Raw genomic sequence first — 21,918 nt, forward strand, 5'->3', positions numbered from 1 at the left:
AAGCATAAATCTTCTGTTTGGGACATGCAGACTGTGATATAGTTCCAGTGCTTATTAATTGCTTGTGGACAGGAAAAAAACATTCAATGCACATTAGTGTACAGGAGTGTAAAATTAACCCTTTAACATCTTGAAGTGGATTTGTTTTTGTGTGTGTATGCCTTATCCTTGTTTCTTTGATAGCAAATTTGTTAAAATTGAAAACTTGTTATTTTCTATAATTAGATTGTCCATGTAAAGCTTTAATTTCTAATGGGTTGCCATGGAATATAGAACACTGCTACTTTATTAAATGACCCTATGTGTATTTTATTTATGTTGCTTTTATGGAAGAATGTTGCGTTATGAAGCACTCTTGACAGCACTGGTACAGAATATGTACAAAGTACACATAAGGGTCGGTTTACTAAAGAAGAATAGGGTATCCATTTATCAAAGTGGATGTCCTCGTTGTAAAGTGAGTGGAAGTGAATGAAATGTCCATGTGTTCAATTTTAAAGTTGCAGTTTTTTTCCAGAAGAAGTTAGGTTAAAATCTTCTGTTGATTATTTAAAACATGGTTGAAATTACAGTTCTTGTATCTGCTAGGTTTTTCCTGGGGACTGAAACTGGAATTCCAAATCTCTGATGGCAACATTTGTAATTATAGGAAAAACATAAATGACAAATGTTCTTGTTAGGATTTACTATACATGTACAGTGTAACTTTTGCTTCCCCAGCAAAGCCGGCAACATAGGGATTCTGGTTGTGTTGTTTTATACATTATACAGGAAGGAGGGTCTTGGGGGGACCTGTTTGACGGTACATGAAGATTTCTAAAGCAGTTAGAGCATTTTTGGAAATTCTGAGCAGCATTTTGAGGTTCTATTTATAAAGCAGTGAATCTCACATTTTCTAAAACATTCCCTGGTGGAGAATCAATTGCCATTTAAACATGTCAACATGAAACATTGGTATATGTGTCTTTTTTATTTCTGCTCTATATACATACTATTTAATACACTGAAACCTAAAATATAATAATCAGCTAGAAGTTAAGCTATAATCTAATGTTATATTCGCCTAAGAAAAAGCCTGCAATATCTGGATAGCACTGTGATAATCTTGGCTATTATTATGCAGTAACATCTCATTCATACCAGCCATACTAATGTGAAGGGTAGAGTTACCAATTAGTCCATTTTTTAGCTTCTACACTACAAATATGTATGAGTGTCATTAATGTAATTTAAAAAAATTTAAAGAATCACCATTATGTGATTGCCAATATGTTATAGTCTGTCTGTCTTCTCAAAGCTTGCATTAGGGCTGCACGATTTTCAAGATTTCAGGGGAAGGAAGATATTTGCTCTCCTCAGTGGCATGATTTTTAAATTCTTTATATTTGCTGGACACTACAGATTCTGCCATATTGTGGTATAAGAAAATAATTATATTAGCACCTGCTCTAAAGGACCAGCACTACATTTATTAATGGCAGCGTTGCATTTTGCATGTTCCTTGAGAGCTTAAAATGAGATAATAGATTTACCTAAGGGGAATCAAGGTATCACTAAAATAAAAGATTGCATCTTCATAATGTGCCATCTGCCGCTGTAGATGTGATGAGGACTGTAACTCTACCACATCAACATTCAGTTACTGCATTAGAGCAGAACATAGCAGACAGTAATACAATGTCATGAAAAAATTCAATTTTCCCTGTTTGGGACTTTGCATGTTAAATCTACACTAAGTGTCAGTTATAATGGATATTACTACAATCTAGAACTTGTTATAAGACTTTGACAATACTAATAGAATATTGACACTAAGGACCACCTATACTGTAGATGAAATATATCTACCATGAACAGAGGAGTACTCTATGGCCCATTATTTATATAGCTAAGAAATATAGCTGGTATTCCCAAAACCTTTTTTGAATTCAACTTACTTTTGTTGTAGGCAAATATAATATTATTTTGTATAGCTATTTGGAGCTATACCTAAAAGCCCGAAGAACTGGTAGGTTGTCAACCACAGGCTTAGACAATTTGATTGTTAATATAAAAGTACTGCAGTTCCCACCTCTGGGGCAGATTGGTAGGGTATTTGCCCATCGTTGAGTGAAGCGTCTTCCTGGAAATGTTTCACTACTGGTGGCCTGGCTCTCATGATCCCTTAAGCCCAAGGGTGGCAGCTGGGGTCTATTGTCACAGCCTGAAAAGTCAAAAATAGAGGCTTGGTCACTGACTGGTGAGTGTTGGGTAAGTGAAAGGGATGAATTTACAAATGAACCTAAATATGTAAACGGATGAAAGCCTAAACAAAATGTATGACTTAAATGAGTTTTGTAAGTTAATAAGAAAGTGCAAACAGCAACAATGATTAGCAAAGTTCAGCTCTCTGTGTATCAGTGGGAACATTTCCCCTTACTCTCTGTTTCAAAAACACAGGAAGGAGTAAGAGGAAATCCTCCAAAGTAGTGCAAATTACCCTCTAAGACAGTTGAATGGGGAACAGGTGTACCCCTTGTAAAACTTCCCTTTTTTCACTCTCTTTCATTCCTGCTTTCTTTATCAGTGACAGTTGTCACCAGTACAAATATAAGGGTGAGTCCAAAACATAAAAGCTGACTTTTCCCAACTCTATTCCTTACTGAACAAAAAGATACATTGGCCACAGTAAACTGAAATCTGGTATTAGTACACAGTATTTATATAACACCGACATATTGCACAGCGCTTTACAAAGTCCATGGTAATGTCACTAGTTGTCCCTCAAAGGAGATCACAATCTAATGTCCCTACCATTGTCATATGTCACAATCTAAGGTCAATTTGTGTTATCCAATTACCCTAACTGCATTTTTTGAAATATGGGAGGTAACCAATGCAAAAACAACGAGAACTTGCAAACTCCATGCAGATGGTGCCCTGGTCGGGATTCAAACCTGGGTGCTGCTAATTCTTAGCCACCGTGCTGCCCATTACCACACTTAACAGATGACTATTGCACAAACCTTTTTAACTACCCTAGCCAGGAAGTATACTTGCAATTGCTTATACATAGTGACATTTTTTTTAACTGATCCAATATTCCTTTGATGTTGATTTACTGGAGAATTGAATTTACTTCTCTCTCAGTAAATCAACATTATGACTTAAAGCCTAAAGGTGATTGGTGTAGGTTTTACCTTTAAAAATTAATTTCCAAAATTCTACAAATTCACAATTCTATTGTATAGTTGTGCTGGACTGTAGCTGTGCACCGTTGAACACAGCTAGGACTTCTGTGCCTTTTAGTTCCTGTTAACACGAGGTCCTATAATTGTTCACCGTCTACTTTTTGTGATTACTGGTCCTGCCTCTCCTTATGTGGATACAGGTTTCCATTGTAATGTAGAATTGCTGGAAATGTAGTCTAGAATTATTGTTCTTCCTACATTGGGTGTCATATGGCCACATCTGATTGAATTCAAAGATGAGTGTAAATAGTCCTAAACCATTGAACAAACACATTTGGCCCATGAAACAGATTTTCTGTCCACCACTTTGCTTTTATACATTCTATAGGGACTTTATCTTGCTATTAGATTTTCCTTTGTTTAGTTGGGTTTCATGTTGTTAAATTGCTTTAACAATGATTCCCCACATAAATTAAAAGTGCTAATATCATTTATGGACATAGCCTATAATAAGATGTTTTATATTTGTAATATACAAGTACCTGCTATATATTACAAAAAAATGACAATTGAGTTTTTTTTTTGTCGTTTTAGTTCTGAGCACTTTTAATTCACACTATGATTCCAAATTATGGCGTTACTTTCTCAAACATGTCCTTTTCTTCCACATTTCAAAGAGTTCTCTTGTTCTAGAGTACTTCCTCTATAAACCAATCTTTGCCATGAAGTGAAATAATTAAATTCCTTCAGATCCACAGACAGCAAGCACAGAAACTACAGTAAATCATTAGCAGTAGTGATTTAGGTTTCTTTTACACCGTTGCCAGAACGGTCATTATATTGTAATTAAAAAGGCAGAAGGCCAGCAGAGATCTTTCTATCCGGAGGAAATAAAGTTCTAAGGAATTTTACATTCCAGTACCTTCCGTGTTGATTAACAATCTATTAACATTGCAGGTCGGCGTGTTACTTCACCAGTTTTGTAGAATGGACATATATTGCGGATTTATCTGACATATGTGCATTTATATTTATGTAGTTGGAAATTTTTTGTCTCACTAAGTTTAAATGAGAAATCAATAAAAAGTAGTATTAATTAATTTAGTAGAGGTCCCATTGCACTGGCAGGCAGACCCACCACTAATTCTGATTTATACATTTTTTATGAATTCTTTCATCCTTACTATACAACTCAGAAAGCCTCATCATTTTGTGTTTGTTAATAACAACTTGCTTTCATACCCACAGGTTTGTTATATTGTTTTATGCAGTAATTCTACATCCCTGATTTGGTGTAAGCACATAATACCAATATGTATTCCCCCCAAAAAATCCATCATTGGCAAATTTTTTATCAGAGTTCAACTGCTTTGATCTGTACTTTTTTTTCTTTTTATTATTATTTTGCTCCTTTCTTAAACTTCATTCTTTCACCATATCTCCTTACACCAATACCGAGCCTACAGAGCATATCTGGGGGAGAAGTATATAAATCACATACAGATGCAAGATCATTGTTGCTAGGAACAATCATTAGTGATCATTTCTAGAGAATGAATGAATGCTGTACAGACATTTTCTTCTACCAAGAAGGAGAGTGAGTGGGAAGCATCTCACCGCATCCTCCCTATACGAAACTAGCGACCTGTTAGCTGTCAGGCATTCCATTGTCTGGTAGGATAGATCATTGAGCGACATCAGGGGACATTTGTATAGGTGCTGTGATCACTTGTCTCAACCAACACCAATCTAGCATGTGCTCTTAAAGTTTGTTGATCTTAGGTACCGCTCTTTGTATTTATGTTGCTTTCCTTTTTGTGTATTTGATTGTTGTTTGTGTACTTTAACCTGAGTTTTTGCTATTTTTTTCGAAAGAAAAAGCTAATTAATGGCAATGAGGTGCTATTTGTTGGCACAAGAACAGGTCAGGGATGCTGTAAAGATTTTCTAACCCTCCAGAGACATTTATAGTTTGTTCCAAAAACCACCTTAACATTGCCTTGCTCATTTTTTGCCCTATTGTTGACACAAGAATTGGACTTGGATCCTAAAGAGAAGATTTCTTAATCCTGCAGAGTCAAGTGTAATGCAACAGCCATGAAACCCACCTTACGTTTGCCCTGCCCATTTTGTTGCCATACTCACTAATGCAAGAGCAGATCAAGTCTACCAAAAATAAAATTTCCTAACACTCATTGGCAATTAAAGCTCATTGTAACAACCACTGAACACCACCTTATATTTGCCTTGCCCATTGATTCCAATAAACGTTACATACAGTATACTTCCTATTTTTCAGCAAGAAATACCTCTTATCCGAGCTCATTCCTAATAAATAGGTTAACAGAACTCATTTAAGCATATGTATTATAGTAAAAAGTGTGCGAAGAACAGTGAGTGACTCATGGCAACCATACAGAAAAATCTATTATCTGTTATATGAAAAAAAAAAAAACTAAAATCAAGTAAGATGTCTGCCACATACTAGTCAAAAAAATAAAATCCCAGCATTCATTATCACCGCCTGACAGTATTTTATTGAGAGAAGTGACCTTTCTAGCCATAACGTAATTCCCCAGATTTTAATTTCCTGGAATTAAGTGTAATTGTTGCCAGCCCAGTGGTAATCCAGTTAAATCCTTGGTTAGTCACTGACTTAGTTAGATCAGTCAAATGGTGACAGACCTTCCAAAGGATATGGTTTTAATGTGGATTCCCGAAGTGATATAGACATTAGAATGTAGAACACATTTAAGCTGTCTAATTGTTCTGCTGTTCTAATGATTAAGTATTAATCTGTCACAATGTCAAATTGTTCGTTTACATTTTTTTTCCTCCCCTGTAAAATATGTCTCTGTTGAATGAATGTGGAAATCCTTTGCTGAAACAATACATTGTGCAATTAGAATGTCTTCACTCTAAATCTTGGGAAAATAATTAATCAGCACTCCTCAGTCAACATCATTTCAAGGATAATCACAGTAAAAATGATGAGGATGTAGCAATATGAAGTAATACACAGTGCACAGCAGACAGGTAATATTCCTTATCTATCATACACACTTGTCACACAATTAAAAAATAAATTTCTGCCACTCTACAGTATGAACTGGGATATTTCTTAGAGAACATCTGGGGTAAAGAAAATACTGTAGAAGATATAAAGACATAGACTACTGGTAGATCTGTAATTATTCGCCCTAGTAGTTATGCCTATCATTTGTAGAAATTGCCAGCCACTAAACCCTCCACACTTTCTTTCCCAGATTTGCTCAAAGTTTTTTTTTTACCTAGCTACAATGCGTACTGAATCATTGTCTATAGGAAAATAATTTAACCAATGATGTCAGAGTAAGGTCACATCTTCCCATTTAGATTACAAAGAATTAGATAATATTGAAAGCATTGGATTCGCCAATGGCGACCAACATTTTCAGAAGGAGAGTTCTGCAATGGTAGCCTTGGTATTTGAACCAGCAAATTATTTGTTTAAAACATAGGTCTAATTATTAATCAACCAATAAATAAAAAAAGAACAAATTTGAAATCCACTTGGAGCCTTGGAGAGCTTTAATAAATCAGGGCCAATTCATACTAGTTTAATAGGTATGTGGACCATTCTGATCAGCTTGCTAATAAAATGTACTGAGCATTCAACCTGCTTCCATTTAAGAACTCTGCCTGCTGACTTTGCAATCCAATCAGAGCTCCGTTATTGGCCACTAAGGTACTCTGAATAAATAGAGGGATTTATGCTTGGCTTCAATACTGGTGGTTGGCTTCAATACTAGAGATAACCTGGAGGCTTTTATTGAGCTCCTTGGCTTCCCATAGACACAGTTATGTCTTTACAATTTACATTTTGTGACCACAAAATTCCTTTTAAATTTCTTTTGTAGGTCAGATAGCTGTAGAAATTTTAGATCATGTGGCAGCATGGAATATACTCCTGTTCTTGTTGCTGGTTCCCAGATTGGCTACCAAACTGTTAAATTAGTCAGAGATCAGGGCAAGTCAATTGACATACTGATGCAGGTAAAATAGGTCACCCAATTTTTTCAAGACCCCTAGCCATTAAAGGTAATTCCAACCCTCATCCCTTTTTTACCCTTCACACCTTTTTCCAATCATCCTAAACATACCAAATGCAATGCTTTTTTTCTTGTGAAGTTACAAATCACTACAGTAAAGTGTTTTTTGTGTTAAATATTAAAGCAACAAGAAAATTTAGGTTGAGTGATAGCTTTATTAGCCTAGTAAATAAACCGAGGTAGCTCGGGCCTCTCCTTCAGATACGAGTAGTAAAAGGAACTGAAATCTCCCTAATTTGAGGACTCTTGGACTGCCAAAAGAACTTGCTATCTCTTGACATGCATGTGTAAAACACATTATTGCAGGTTCCAAAATCTGGACATATCTGCTAAACTTTGGAAAGCCAACGCAATTAATATCTTAGAGTTATGACCATCTGAAGCTAGAGATCAATGAAACGTAGAGTTTCCTTTTATGTGAGTTTGCAGAGTTGTAAATCTTCAATCCTCCAGCTGTTTTAGGGGGACAAGTAAATGAATGTATGTCAAAGTAGATCAAACACCATTCCAGAGAAAATGTTTCTTTGCAAATGACTTTAGGCAGAGGATACTCCTGAATTCACTAGTTGTGACTGCAGCCAAGATTAATCAGCTCTTGTCTGTTATTCTTTTTCTCTTCCACTAGAGTGTGTTCCATCCACTGCAGTAAAAATCCCAGTATTAGAAATCTTCCCCATTCTAAATAACCCTGACTCAACTTTTGGATCTCTATCTGCTATTACTATGTTCCCAAGCAGCTACATGATTTTCTAGACTGCTGATTTGCACATTCACTAATCCATGACAAATTCGGTTAATTTAAACTGTACAGAGAATTTCAGCTGAGCTGTTGTCTATGGGGAAAAATCTGCTGTAACAATTACGCTAGCTTTATTTCTTACAGATTGTCAAGTAAACATGGCACTGAGAAAGAAAGCCTTTCATTATCCTGTGTCAGGTATTCTTTATAGAGTCATATTACTGTGCGGCATATTCCAGCACTATGCACAAAGCACTAGCCATATTACCAAACTGCAGAAAGCACTGTTATAAAATACCCTGAAGTCAAATGCTATATGATCTCATATATCTTTGGTGCCCAAATTGGATTAATTATAACACAAAAATATGGGAACATAATCTTGCTTTACCTGTCAGTTGTTGTGTCACTGTAAGATGAAAGATAACAAGCAAGATTTTGACAGTTCAGCATGGTAGGAATAGAACATTTCCAGCTCTGTTTAGAAGATTGAATGCAATAGGGAAATTGTCTATAGATGTGAACACTAAATATAGAATGGCCTTCGATTGATTAATTGTGCTTGAAGAATGAGCTATGTTTTTTTTTATTATTTTCTATGTATGTACTGTATTTTCTTTTTTTCCCAGATAAATTAATTAAAACTGATATCCAAGCATACAAAAACACTTAATCACTCATGTATTCATATTACATAAAAAAATGCATTTATTTATCAAGCAGAATTTGCCCTTAATTACCCATGACCAGCGGCAAATGAATTAGGCGAACAATAAACTTTAATCTAATCCAATCTCTATTGCAGCCCACATTGCTGTCCATACACGAGGGAAGAGCAGAAGAGATCTCACTAGTGTGTGCTGATGGCGCTTTTTGGCCAGTTACAAACTTAGTTTAGTTGACCAGACCAGACCAGCCTATGTTTTTTTTGTTGTTTTTTTAATAACATTGTTCTTACATGATTTCTGATGGAGACCGGAAGTTGCCCTTTCAATACAGTACACAGGGACAATCCACTGCTATCATATCAGAGAACTTCATACAGTATCTGCTGCATGTAGACTCAATGTCGTTGCAATGCAAAGAAGCTAAAGGAAAATGCATTGGGATTCAACAAAAAAATCAATTATTATTGGCAAACTAGACATCAAATAAGTTGGCCAGCATTTCTCATCTTTTTTTACCCCATGGAAAAACTAAAATAATGTTCAGGTGTCGAGGAATTCCACTAAAATTAATTGATTGGAGGTCAGTAGGAAGAATATCCTTTATGTTGGTGTTCAGTGGGAAAAATATGGTGGGGGTTGTAATGCCATCTTGTCCAGAATCGGGGTTATGCTGCTTGCCCTGCTAAGAGTAAATATTCATGTACAATCTAATGAGAGGTGGTTTAGCCACAGCTCAATGACCCTGATTTACTAAAGTTCTCCAAGGCTGGAGAGAATACACTTTCATCAGTGAAGCTGGGTAATTCAGCAAACATGGAATGGATTTCCTAAAAGTCATTAGCTATTTGTTAGCAAATGTTTTCAATCCTGGACCAGATCCATCCCAGGTTTGCTGGATCACCCAGCTTCACTGATGAAAGTGTATCCTCTCCAGCCTTGGAGAACTTTGATAAATCAGGGCCAATATCTAAAGGCACACTAGGGTTTCATTCCAACCCTGCAAAGTCTAATTCATGCTACATCTTTTTTTATTAAAAAAAACAATGTTTGTTTCTCATCTTCCTAACAATATAAAACAAGACCTGCAGATTGATCCTCAGGGATGGAGGGTTAATGGCAGCCATGGGTGTTGATAAGGCCAAACTCCAGTTCACACACTTTTATAATTCAAAGGAAACATATTAACATGTCTCCCTGACTGATTTTTTTAGAGTAACCCCTGGCTGGGTTAATTTCCTATCTTGTTTCTTGGTATTTGACCATCCTCTTTAGCTCAGCCTCAGGATTTGTTCATATCTGTAACTTCCTATTATGCTTCTGTCATCGAGTTCTCATATTCCAACACCTAGAGCCCCCAATTGTCCTGTCTGCTGTCAGGAGCAGCTGGTCATAACACGACTCAACCGTTCACATTTGGTTGAATAGGGTTGCTAAAGCATTGATAACAAAGTAGCCTTCAAGCCATTAAAGTCTAAAATAAAAAGCATATAACCCTGAACTGAGAGTAGAGGGATCACTGAATCATAGTTAATGTGCAGTAAAATACCTTCAAAAGATTTTTTAAAAAGTTAAGAAACCTCTTTGCTGTGACATACATTTTAACTATCTGTTAAATAATGCAAGATTCCGGTGCAGAAGCATGTGAATTAGAGTAAGGGAATAAATATCTGGAGACTTCTTGTCTATTTAAGTAACAGTCAGGAAAAATTCTGCAACAGTGAATGAAAAGTAGCACAGATCTGGGCGATTCATTTGCCATTTATGCAATGTTAAGAAGTTCAGTTTAATCATGTGAAATGATGCTTACTAAAACGAGAGCCAATTAACTGCTCATGATATACCTCTGCGAATGAAACTATACTTCTATTTTTCATAGTTTTTCAGCTTAAATGGTCACCATGAAAAATACCAGAAAAACCCCAAAGATAACATTAAATACAAGACTAAAAAATATTTTTTGTTAGGGATTTGAATATTTATTATTTTATTTTAAAGCTGCCAAAAATATCTTCGGCCCCAGAAGAGTGAAATATGGCTGATTAACAATGTAATGAAGAAAAGTGCTGAATTCTAATTTTCAAGTCAAGCTGGAAAGAAGCTGATTCTAATATGTTGTATGGGAGCTGCACCTGAGAGCCTGGCTGCTATTACATGCATGAAATTATATCATTGCTGTAGCATGACTGACAATAAGCTTAACGCTTGCTGGGAATGCACTGTGTGTTATAATAATAATCCTAGAGAGGCAATTCTAACTTACCCATGGGATGTGATATCGGATCATGTTATTTTATTGCTTATTTTTCTTCACAGACCTCTTAAAGTGGACCCATTACATAAAAAAAAAAAGCTGACATAGCTGTACTATGTTACTACACAAAGAAACAGGTCTCTGTTATGGGACATACTGAAATGTTCAGTAAAAGCTATGGGTATGTCTTGTTTCAAAGTTAGGCCATGGTTCTTTCAAGTGGTTTTAGGCAGTTTTATAACTTAAAACTGCTTGCAAAAAAAGTTTTTGAAGGTGGTTGAAGGTGGTATCGTTTTTAGACAGTGTATGCAAAACTCCTGGATGGTTCCCGGCTTAGCTCGGTCCAGAGACATGAATTTGAACTTCTTGTCACTACTCATGCAAGTGTTAATTATCAGTTTCACGTACATAAAAGGGGGGGAAAAAACATTGCTCTACTAGGATGTGTTTACAAACACTTGATATAACCAACCGGTTAACACCTGTTACCATTCAACTACTGGCTACCTTATCTCTATGCCAGTAGTTGTCCAGGAGAAGTAAATGTTGCAGGTAACCACCAATTGCCTAAATGGGGAGAAGACAGAAGTCATACTATCCGTAGCATTGAGGTAGTTCGAAGGGCTACTTGTGCTTAAATCTCCATCATAACATACATTTAAAGTGCCTGCCCATAGCTAGAAGTGAGTAGAATAAAGAGTAGTGTTGGTCGAATAGCTCACTATTCGATTCGGCAGCTATTCGGCCGAATATAGCAAAAAAATTCGGGTGGTCGAATATCGAATTCGAACACCATTAAAGTCAATGGGAGAAAAATTCGGGTTTTTTTTCAGCGCTGTGTAGAGCTTCTACAGCCTCCAAACAGATGTAAAAAGATACATTAGAAAAGGATACATAAAAAGATACATTGTAAAGAGATACTTTGTAAAAGGATACATAAAAAGATACATTATAAAAAGATACATAACACTATTACATACCCCTGTGCTTTACATGAAGATTAAAGAGCACCTGTCAAATCAATTTTAGGCTAAATCTAGGTACACACTTCCAATAATTATTGTTAGAAAATGAAGGATTACGACCGATCAACGATTATGCACGATTATACTTGAACAATCATATTTCTATTGCCCTCCTTTTGCCTGCGGTTACAGCTAATTGAAGGCACCTGCTTTCAATTAGCTGTGACTGCACAGTTCCCACGGTCCAGGAATCCCACAATGACATTATGATTCATAATGTCATTGTCAGATAACCTGTAAAAGATAAAAAAAAACAAGTTTAAAATAAAAAACAGATACGAAATAAATAATTTAAGAAAAAAAAAAAATTTTTTTTCCTCCTGAATTTTTGCTGTCGAATGCAGCAAAATTCGGTTCGGGTCTACCCGAATTTGAACAGCCATATTTATGTCGAATATAGGGACAACCCGAATTCGAACATCAACACTAATAAAGAGCACACCAACCACTTGGAGAAGCAAGGGGTATGGTTAGTAAAGTCCTTCTAACTTTCTCATCTAGACCTACATGAGCATTTAACTTCAAGGGTAATTTTTTTTTTTTTTCTTGGAATTTAGCCTAAACACTACAAATGTATAAAAAAATCTCTAGTTATTATCTTTTAAGTAGAATTAAAATAGAATGGTTTCGACGTTCAACCAACACCAACCTTTACATTTAACTATAAAAAAATTGAATGCCTCCATTTGCTCCCAAAGATTTATAAAATGATCGTACGTTTATTTACAAATTATGTTTAATTCACCTCTAAGTTTTGCCTATAGGTACACGTGAATAAAGTGAAATGAATGTGGTACGCTACTCAATAACAACCAATCACAGATAACTATTTACAGATTTTACTCTAGTAACATGAAACCTAATTAATGTGTTACTGTGCTTTGGATATCATCAAATAATGATAAAAAGATATACATAAAATATAATATATAATAAAAATCTGGCAGTAAATAGCCAAACACAAAAGTAATTCCTAACAATGTTGCATCATCTTGTTTATATAAAATAACTGTCTAAGATATTCAGTCTGCATGAGGTGCTAAAGAAAAGCTTTTCTTTCATTGGAACACTTGCTGTATATTTAGAAATTTCCCCCAGTACTGTTTAATCAAGTCTCCTATCATTGTTATGCAGTTCTGAAGTGGGTGCCAAAGGGATTTTTGTAAAATATACATCCTGAGTTTATATATAACCATACATAAGTCCCTAAGCTGGAAATACCTACAGGTTATGCAGAAATTTGTATTTTGGCCAGAGGAAAAAGAAAGACTTGAAACAGCCCAGCCACATATCTCTCACAGCTGAGCGATACTGAATTCATCATGCCATCACTGCTGTAATACGTACTCTGTTTTATTGTCTGCTAAGACAGTTGAGACATTGTCCTCAGGAGTCCCTTGTTCACTCCTGAATCACTTACTTACACATGAGGTGCTAAACTGCGATTTGGGCAGATCCGCATGACAGCAACATATCTACAGATCACAATTGCCTTTGTCACCTTTCTAGAAGTGACTCAGGGTATGTAAGCCTGTTTGTTAAAACGCATCACTTTCTTTTTCTGTCACTGCAATTTCAGATGCTTTTTTTCGTTCTTTGAAGATTTAGTAAATTGGTTGCAAGTACATAATATACAAACCTCCTAAGTCACAAACTCAACTGAATTGGCTCTTTCCATGCCAATTGAGACATGAAACACCACACTGTTCTTACAGCAACCATAACAAGTGTGCATAGACAAAAGGAGTTGAATAGCCACTGGCATTAGAGAAGCTGGCATCGATTTTAAGAAAGAAGCTCTTTTCAGGCTTTCACAGATAGCTATGTGAACTGGATAAAGAGAACTGGTCATACATTTTGTAGGAATAACTTGTCCTTAAAATCCACAGCCAGGGGCTGGCCATGTAACTAGCGGACACTATATCATTTTGTTTGGTCACGCTGTAATTTGTAGCTGACATTTACTTCTCATTGCTTTTTGAAAGCCAAGAGAGACACTAATACATGTGTTAAGAATTCATAAACTGGTATTTATTGTAAGACCAAAGGAAAAGTATAAATCACCAAAAATCCCTAGCAATCATTCTAAAATTTAAAATGAAATAAAATGGTGGGCATGATGTAAATGAGACCTGTATATTTTAGATTTCAATTATAATACGTCTAGTTACACTAAATATGATATGGTAGTAATAGATTGTTAAATTATTTACTTGTACTCATTTTATGTATATATATATATATATATATATATATATATATGTAAATATATATATACTTATATTTTTATATTTTCTTATAAAAACATTCCTTTTGTACACGCAGTAGAAGTTCTTCAGGTTTTACCTTCACCTAAGACCCAACGTCAATATCTTGCCTGTGTGTCCTGTACCTCCTTATCCAGAGGGAAATGAAGCAGGTCAAGTGGGGAAGATGAGAAAGGAAACAAAACTTTTGTATAGTAGGCATGCAATGTAAATTGCTATATAGCCCAGCTTAATATTTATTATTGACTGGAAAGGAAAAGTGTTTGGGATTGTTGCACTTATCCTTGGAAATAGCAGTCTGAGCAGCAGTTTGTGCAGGAGGCTCTTGTAAATGGGATCTGACCTACTTTGGGGTGTAGGCGTTGGAAAATATGCTTTATGGAATTTAGATGTGACCAGAGATGGTTGTCTGCAAAGCTGTACATGCTATTTCTGCAAGGAAGTAAATACAGCACCTATTGGTATTCAGGCAACATGTTAAATGAGAGGGGGCTAGCTCCTGAGAAGAGGCAACACTCAACCCAAGGAAGATGTTAAGGCCTTAAAATAACAGGCCAAAGCATGGAAGTGTTTGTGAAATCTGTGTTCCATGCAGTCGCTAACTGTACCATAACCCCAAGCTGGATATTATTTGACAATGCTAATGCTGTTTAGGAGACCCTACAGTTACCCAGCTGGGAGTTTCATAATTTTTACAAAACCCACTTTACTATGCTAGGGGCCAACTTCTAATGAAATTACAGTACAGAGTTACCTTAGCAAAAGTTTTTGCTGCGTGCACTTTTTTATCTTTAAGTGGTTGAAATGCTTATGTTCAGAAGTTCCCACATTGGATCACAACTTCCAATATGTTCTAGAATTGTTCTCCAAATATGGGTCATCAAGGTCTATAAACATTACTGCTCCATATCACCAGTGGTGCCCAAGGTTGTGTATTTTTTAATTTCATATAGATAGATTGCTGGTACAGTTACTCAGTTTGCAACAATGTATCTGGGACATTTCCTTCTTTAATAAAACCCTGCTTGTGTGCCTTATGCTTCCTATACACAATGGATAAACATATAAAACAAGTTCTGAGATTTAACAGACAGTGAAATAATAGGAGGATAGGAAACCAATTCACTAGCAGGACATCAATAATCTCCTGTTATATGGTGCCCCATGTATGATCCTGTATATGCAGCTGTTTAGCTGCGTAGTGTTGTCAGATTCAACGGCCCTGATTTATCAAAGTTCTCCAAGGCTGGAGAGAATACGCTTTCATCAGTAAAGCTAGGTAATCCAGCAAACCTGGAATGGATTTCCTAAAAGTCATTAGCTATTTTTTAGCAAATGTTTTCAATCCTGGACCAGCTCCATCCCAGGTTTGCTGGATCACCCAGCTTCACTGATGAAAGTGTATTCTCTCCAGTCTTGGAGAACTTTGATAAATCAGGACCAAAATACGCAAATGAATGGTGATAAACTACCACTATTTCTTTTTACCCTACTATATTCCAGTGGCCAACCACAATGAAGCTGCTCATCAGCAATCGTTATACATTGCAAACATGTTAAAATTTGAGAAGACATTAGATGATCACACACTGTGAATGGGTACCATTAGGTCCAGAAAGCAGTATTACATTTTAGAGGATTCAAATGCATTTAATAGTGATTGTATTGTTATGATTAGTTTAAATGGATATAGTTGCTCTTTTTACCATCATTTCCAAAGAACTCCCATTCATCCTCTCTACTTGATTAGTAAGTGTGAATGAGATGTTCTGACATTTTACTACCTCCTTTCCCTGTGTCAGGGGCTCATTAAGTAATAAAATAAGGAAAAGAATTGCAGCCAGGAAGCTTGAAACTTCAAAAACTGGTCTACGTTTCTCTACTAACAGGTCACCTTTAGGAAAACAGTGAAATGGTCATTATAAAAGGCCACCCTGTTCTTGCACATACTCTATTGAATTCATTTATGATCCATTTCACAGCCTGTCATTGACTGTATAGTGCTGGGTCAGTGACCCCATGTTGTGTTTTTAATCTGTTGGAGTGCATTTTTCCATTATTGCAGTTGACTGGAGTCATGCTTATGACATCAAAAATGCATGAAAAAGGTATGCTTTCATTTTGTCTTTTTGTGTATTGAATTGAAAACACATAATGCATGCTTGGAAATACCTGATGATTCAAAGCAGAGAATTAGTGTTTATGCATTTTGTGTTCTGCTTCAGATGACAAGGATGGGATAAAGGAGAAGATAAAACCTATCAACCTGCATTTGTGTGTCTCAATGGTATGTTAATGAGAATATTGTTTTACAAACTTATAAGGCAGGTACAATATTGCGTAGCTGTGCATTGGCTAAAATGTATAGCCCAAACTTTGTTTTTAAAGCAAAAAGTAGTGAATTTCTAAATCCAGTTTTTTTTGTTTTCAGAGATTTACCCACACTTTCTGTTGTGTTCACAATGGCTTACCCAGACAAGAAATCTTGTTAAATATGTAACTTTTCTGGTTTACAGAAAGAGAACCTTAAATGTAATTCATCTCAATAAAAAAGTCCACTCATAATTCCTACCTATGATTGATATTATACTGGCATGAATAAGCTAATCAAATATAAACAAGAAAAAAAGAGGACCTCCATGTTGAGTCATTCCTTTTCCGAAGGCATCTAACCCCTTTGATTTTAGAATACCTTTATAAATGCAGTAATCGGAGGCTAATCTGGATCTGAAAGAAATGTATTGAAAATACCAGGTATTTATTGTGGTTAAAAATAACACAGGAATCAAAAGTTTTGTACAGAAACCTAAAAAGTAAGTGCTCCTTTGGAGTTAGCCTGTAACTTTTAATAGATGGTTGCAGATGGTAAATATTCCTCAGGCCGCCAAAGTATTCTATGCCTCTTGTACAAAAAAATGAATGCTTCCTGATTCAAAATTGATTTTTGAAAAATATTTTAAGCTGCAACACTGATTTCCCACTTGGCTGGTGATTGAGACCAATGGTTTCTCTTTACAAATCCTAAGCAACAGAGAAAGTTAATCTGCTATAATGTTGCTAAATCTTTTACATTTCTAATTCTGTCACTTGTTTTTAAAGACAAACTACAAGGTATTTTCACTGTGCGCATATCTTCATGTTTTACTGTTATCTCAATCGTTAAATATATCTTGATATAAGCTCATTTTTATGTGCTTGCTTACACCATTTTTATCTATTTTTTAGATTCTTTTTCTAGTCACATATATTTTGAGTTATAATTAAACTGTTCATCTTCAGCTCTTTATATACATTTTTAAAACCTTGCTTCCTATTAGTTTATTGTGTATATAAATTTGTGGATTGTCCTCTAGTGGCTATCTATGTTTAACCACATTCTCAAATCCCTGATCAGCAATTGCTGAGAGCTAAGTTGTCCTAAACATAGAAATATAACAGTGATGGCAGTAAAAGACAAGGTGGCCTTATGGTTTATGTTTTTTTTTTAATTATTATTTTATTTAAGGCAAACCCCAGGCACAGTGATTGCATTTTAAGTAGTAAGTGGTTGCTGGATTGAATATTACCTGCCATGCTCCCAGCCTCATTGGAACATATTTTTCATTAGACTTCAGTTCCGGTGCCTCTGCCCCCTCTTTTAGTTTTGCCATTCACAAAGTGCAACACAATGGATCTGATTTATTAAAGCTCTCGAAGGCTGGAGAGGATACACTTCTATCAGTGAAGCTGGGTGATTTAGCAAACCAAGTAATTTGCTATTTGCTATTTTCTGCATTCCTCTTTTAGGGTCAATAATGTAGAAAGTGTTGAAGAATAAGGTTCTGTATGACAGCCAGGCAACCCCTTATTTTGTCAGAAATTACCATATATGTTTCTATTGTGGTGAAAAATTAAAATTAAGTAAATTAAAATTGAAGGATTCTTGATTGCCTACTAACCTGAAAAGAGCTGGATGATTCCACAATGGGTAGATGACGTTACTGCCCCTTTCACATGTTAGTATTGTGCTTGGTTGTAGCCACTCAAGCCCAAGCACTGTCACCTTAACAAAACAGGTAGACTGCAAGGGATGACAAATGGGCAAATATTGTTTTTTTTCTATTGAGGGATTGAATGTTTCATTGCTTTAGGGCATTGAATTTTTATTTGAAATACTTTCTTTTTTTAAACCTAAAACCTACCTACAGTTCTTCAAAGCCATTGATTGAGTCTAACTTGCACTTTGCTGCATTGGCTAATGAAATACTTTAATCATAAGCCTCAGCAATAGGTTACACTTGAAACTGGTAATACTCATTGATAGAAATTTTGCAATGCAATTATAATCAGCTGAACGAGGAGCCATAAAAATATAAAAGCAGATAATAAAAAAAGACCCAGGAGTACTGTCACAGAGATCTTTAACTCAGTCTTGTGACATTAGAAGTTGATCATATTGCACTCAATCATCGGTAATTCTTACTACAAGTGCAAATACATTCATCCACTAGATATAGTAATGAATTGGGAATTTTTGAAAAGCTATTTTAGTTCAAAGCTGAAATGAAATAACAAAAAAAAATGTTCCAATACAGAACTAAGTATATCTAAAGTATAAAAGAAGGAATGGTGGTAGGATGATGTCTCTCACTGCAGCCAAGAACTACATAGTGTTCTTTGTAGGTAAAATGTTGACATTTCATGGACAAATGGGTGGTACAGGTACAGTAACCCTCAACTAAACCTGGAATTCTAAAATAAATTGTAAAAGCTTCAGAAATTGGGTTCCAATCATTTATGGTCTGTAGAAAATCATTTCTACCTACTTTGTGAAACTTTCTATTGTCCCCAGGTGTGTAGTCATAAAAAAAGGAGGAGGTACGGTAACAGTGAAGGCTATGAAAGGTGAGCGCACAGGGAGAGCTCATACGGGGGTCTTGAAAAAAGTAAAGGCATGGCGTGCTCGCCCCACTACACCCCTGATTGTCCCTTACCTGGTTTAACACTTTCTGTTATGGATATCATGTTTTGCATTACAGAAATGGGTTAGCCAGCGATCAGAATATCTGTTTTGCCTTATCTGCTTTGTGCGTTCTCTCTCCTCTGTCCTACCATACCTATATGTTGTTTGTATGCTGGCGACAACCCTGGAGTACTGTCAGAGCAAACTGCTGCTTTGCTAATCTTGTATCTTGTTACCTAATCCCTAAGCATACTCTGTATTTGTTTGCTTCAATGCTTGGCTAGAGCTTTTTCCACGTCCAACTTTCAATTTATTTCTAGCTTTAAGAAGAAGCTGTAAGGGCTCATACACACTAGTGTAGTATTTCTCTACCTATTTAATATGGGGGACCGTTTAAATAATTTCCAGATCCTCATGGAACTCCTGCTATATTTTCCATATTCACAGTTCACAGTTCATTAATCTGCTGATCAGTGAGATGAATGCCTCTTGCATTGTTGGTCAATGGGAAGAATGTCGCCCTTACCAATAGCACAAAATAATTATTGCTTACAGAAACCTCCCTCAACCTCTGAAGGAGGCTGCACAAGTGTTTCCATGTTTCCAGTTTCCATGCTGAAAACTTTTAAAACTGCAAATGCAATGAAATCAATACCAAATGCAGCATATTGAACTAAATTGGCTATGTATGAGTGTTTAGTAAAATGCACATCATCCCTACAGTGTGATCAGCCATAAAAGATGATTAGGAACTTTTTTCCCCAATCTTGAATATTCCTCATCAAACCCTTAAATTAATTAACATCAAGCCAACACATTTGCTTTAAACTTCCTCTTCCCATAAACTTTTACTTACATTTACTTTGCTCCCCTGCTGTTTGGAATACTAAAGCACAGAGCACATAGGCCATGTTTCTTATATGTATCGCAAGGCTATATTTTTAACAGCAACATCATTATGGTGAATTACTAACACTGCTAATGGTAGTCCCATATCGTGTATTTTTAACAGATTATAAAATTTTGCAGTGAGATAATGATGTTAAAGTAAACTATTTGTTTGATGCAGATATATTAATTCAGAATATGAAACTTCTACCTACACTAGATCCAATAGCCCTAAACAAATTCTCCAATACAGTCCCAGCTTTTGGAGACTATGGCATCTGTTCTTATAACCATATTTTCTTTTACATTTCAATAGAGAAAGCACATCTGCTGAAAATTTTCCATGTTGTTATCTGTCCCACAGATAAAACCCAGACTGTAAAATGGTGCAGGATCTCTCCCACATTTTAATACTCCTGCAAATTAGCCTTTAAGCATCCGGAACATTTTCTACTGGGCATCCAAGAAAGAAAACTTACTTTGAAAAGATAGAAATTCAACAGACATATCTACAAATGTCCATTATTTGCTTTAGTACTTTTAAAAGTAAAACTAGGTTTTCAATCCTATTTTTAGAACTTTTTTTATTGACATGTTAAAACAATATTGAACAAAAAGTTAGGTGGAACAAAGGGAATGAGATTAAATGAGCCTGACCAAAAAAGTCTCCAAGCCTGATTATGATCTGCGGTTGTTTCAGTTGGTCAGTTTTAGGTTTAGCAAAATGATGAGGATCTATTTAAAAAGCAGGGAATCTGATATTTACAGAAACATTTCCTGATGGAGAATCTTCCAGATCCATGTGTTTCAATTGTAGCAATTGATTCTGCACCTTGAAATATCTCAGTGAATGTCTGATTAAATTCTTTATACATTGACCACTATGTATCTAAAAATAGTTGAATACCTAAATTTACTGGATGATCAGATTTTTTCTTCCCTGATAACATGGGCATATTCCAAGATGACAATTCCAGGATTGATCATGGTCAAATTGTGAAAGAGTGGTTCAGGAAGGATGAGAAATAATTTTTACACATTAATTGACCACCATCAAGTACTGAATTTATCACCATTTAAAATATTTGGCATGTGCTGAAGAAGACTTTACAGATGGGGTCCAATGTACCCATCATCAATAGAAGATATTGGTGAAAAATGAATGCAGCTCTGGATGGATATAGATGCTGTGACATTGCATAAGCTTATCAAAACTATACCATAGCGAATGCGTGACATAATAAAAACCTGTACAATAAAATATTGGAGCCTGTGATTTTTTAGCCAGTGTACAATGCAATAAAAAAAATTAGAACTGCAGTAAACCCATACTATAAAACAAAAAACTGCAGTATAAATACACATACACGGAGATAGGCAAACAATAAGCACATGACTCCATCCTAGGCTGCAAGAACAAGAAATAAAATAAAAGAACTGATGAAAATAAATAAACTGAGTGCTTTGCTACTGTATGAGAAATAGAAACAATCCTACCACAAGTTGGTCTACTTGATTTTGGTTGTGTTTTGCACATTTTGTTTTTTGGCCTTCTCAGCAGTGTTAGGTCTGAGAGGATGGTAGAAGTTCAGTGCCAAAATATTACTTAAACTGCTTTATGAATTAATGTAGATTGCTTGTTTTTTTTATATATGGAGCCCAAGCAAACACAACTGGTTATAACAGATAAAATACATTTTCCGGCTGTAAAAACTATAAAAACTTCTAGCTCTCATAAAGACAAGAAGTGTCAATGGAGATAATGTCCCCATGTTTCATTTAACACATGTATCAATAAACAGCAGCCAGTGTTTCCGACTATCCCCCCCAATAACCCCAAACAAAAAACCACATTTAGCCAGAAGCTGGTCTTTAAA

At 35.6% G+C, this 21,918-nt stretch overlaps 1 protein-coding gene across 4 annotated transcripts in view; it reads right to left on the reverse strand.

Annotated features, from left to right (window-relative positions):
- Positions 1-21,918, reverse strand: part of PCDH7 (protocadherin 7) — a 509,564-nt gene that overhangs the window by 15,677 nt on the left and 471,969 nt on the right. Inside the window, exon 3 of one of the 4 annotated variants that reach the window (XM_072406348.1) lies at positions 2,072-2,203. The exons of the other annotated variants lie outside the window; for them this stretch is intronic. Coding sequence (XP_072262449.1) covers positions 2,072-2,203 — 132 coding nt within the window. The remainder of the gene's footprint in view (positions 1-2,071; positions 2,204-21,918) is intronic. 4 annotated transcript variants of the gene reach the window in all.

The sequence above is a fragment of the Pyxicephalus adspersus genome, chromosome 3 (genome assembly GCF_032062135.1).
Source record: "Pyxicephalus adspersus chromosome 3, UCB_Pads_2.0, whole genome shotgun sequence".
In the NCBI taxonomy this organism is placed as follows: Eukaryota; Metazoa; Chordata; class Amphibia; order Anura; family Pyxicephalidae; genus Pyxicephalus; species Pyxicephalus adspersus.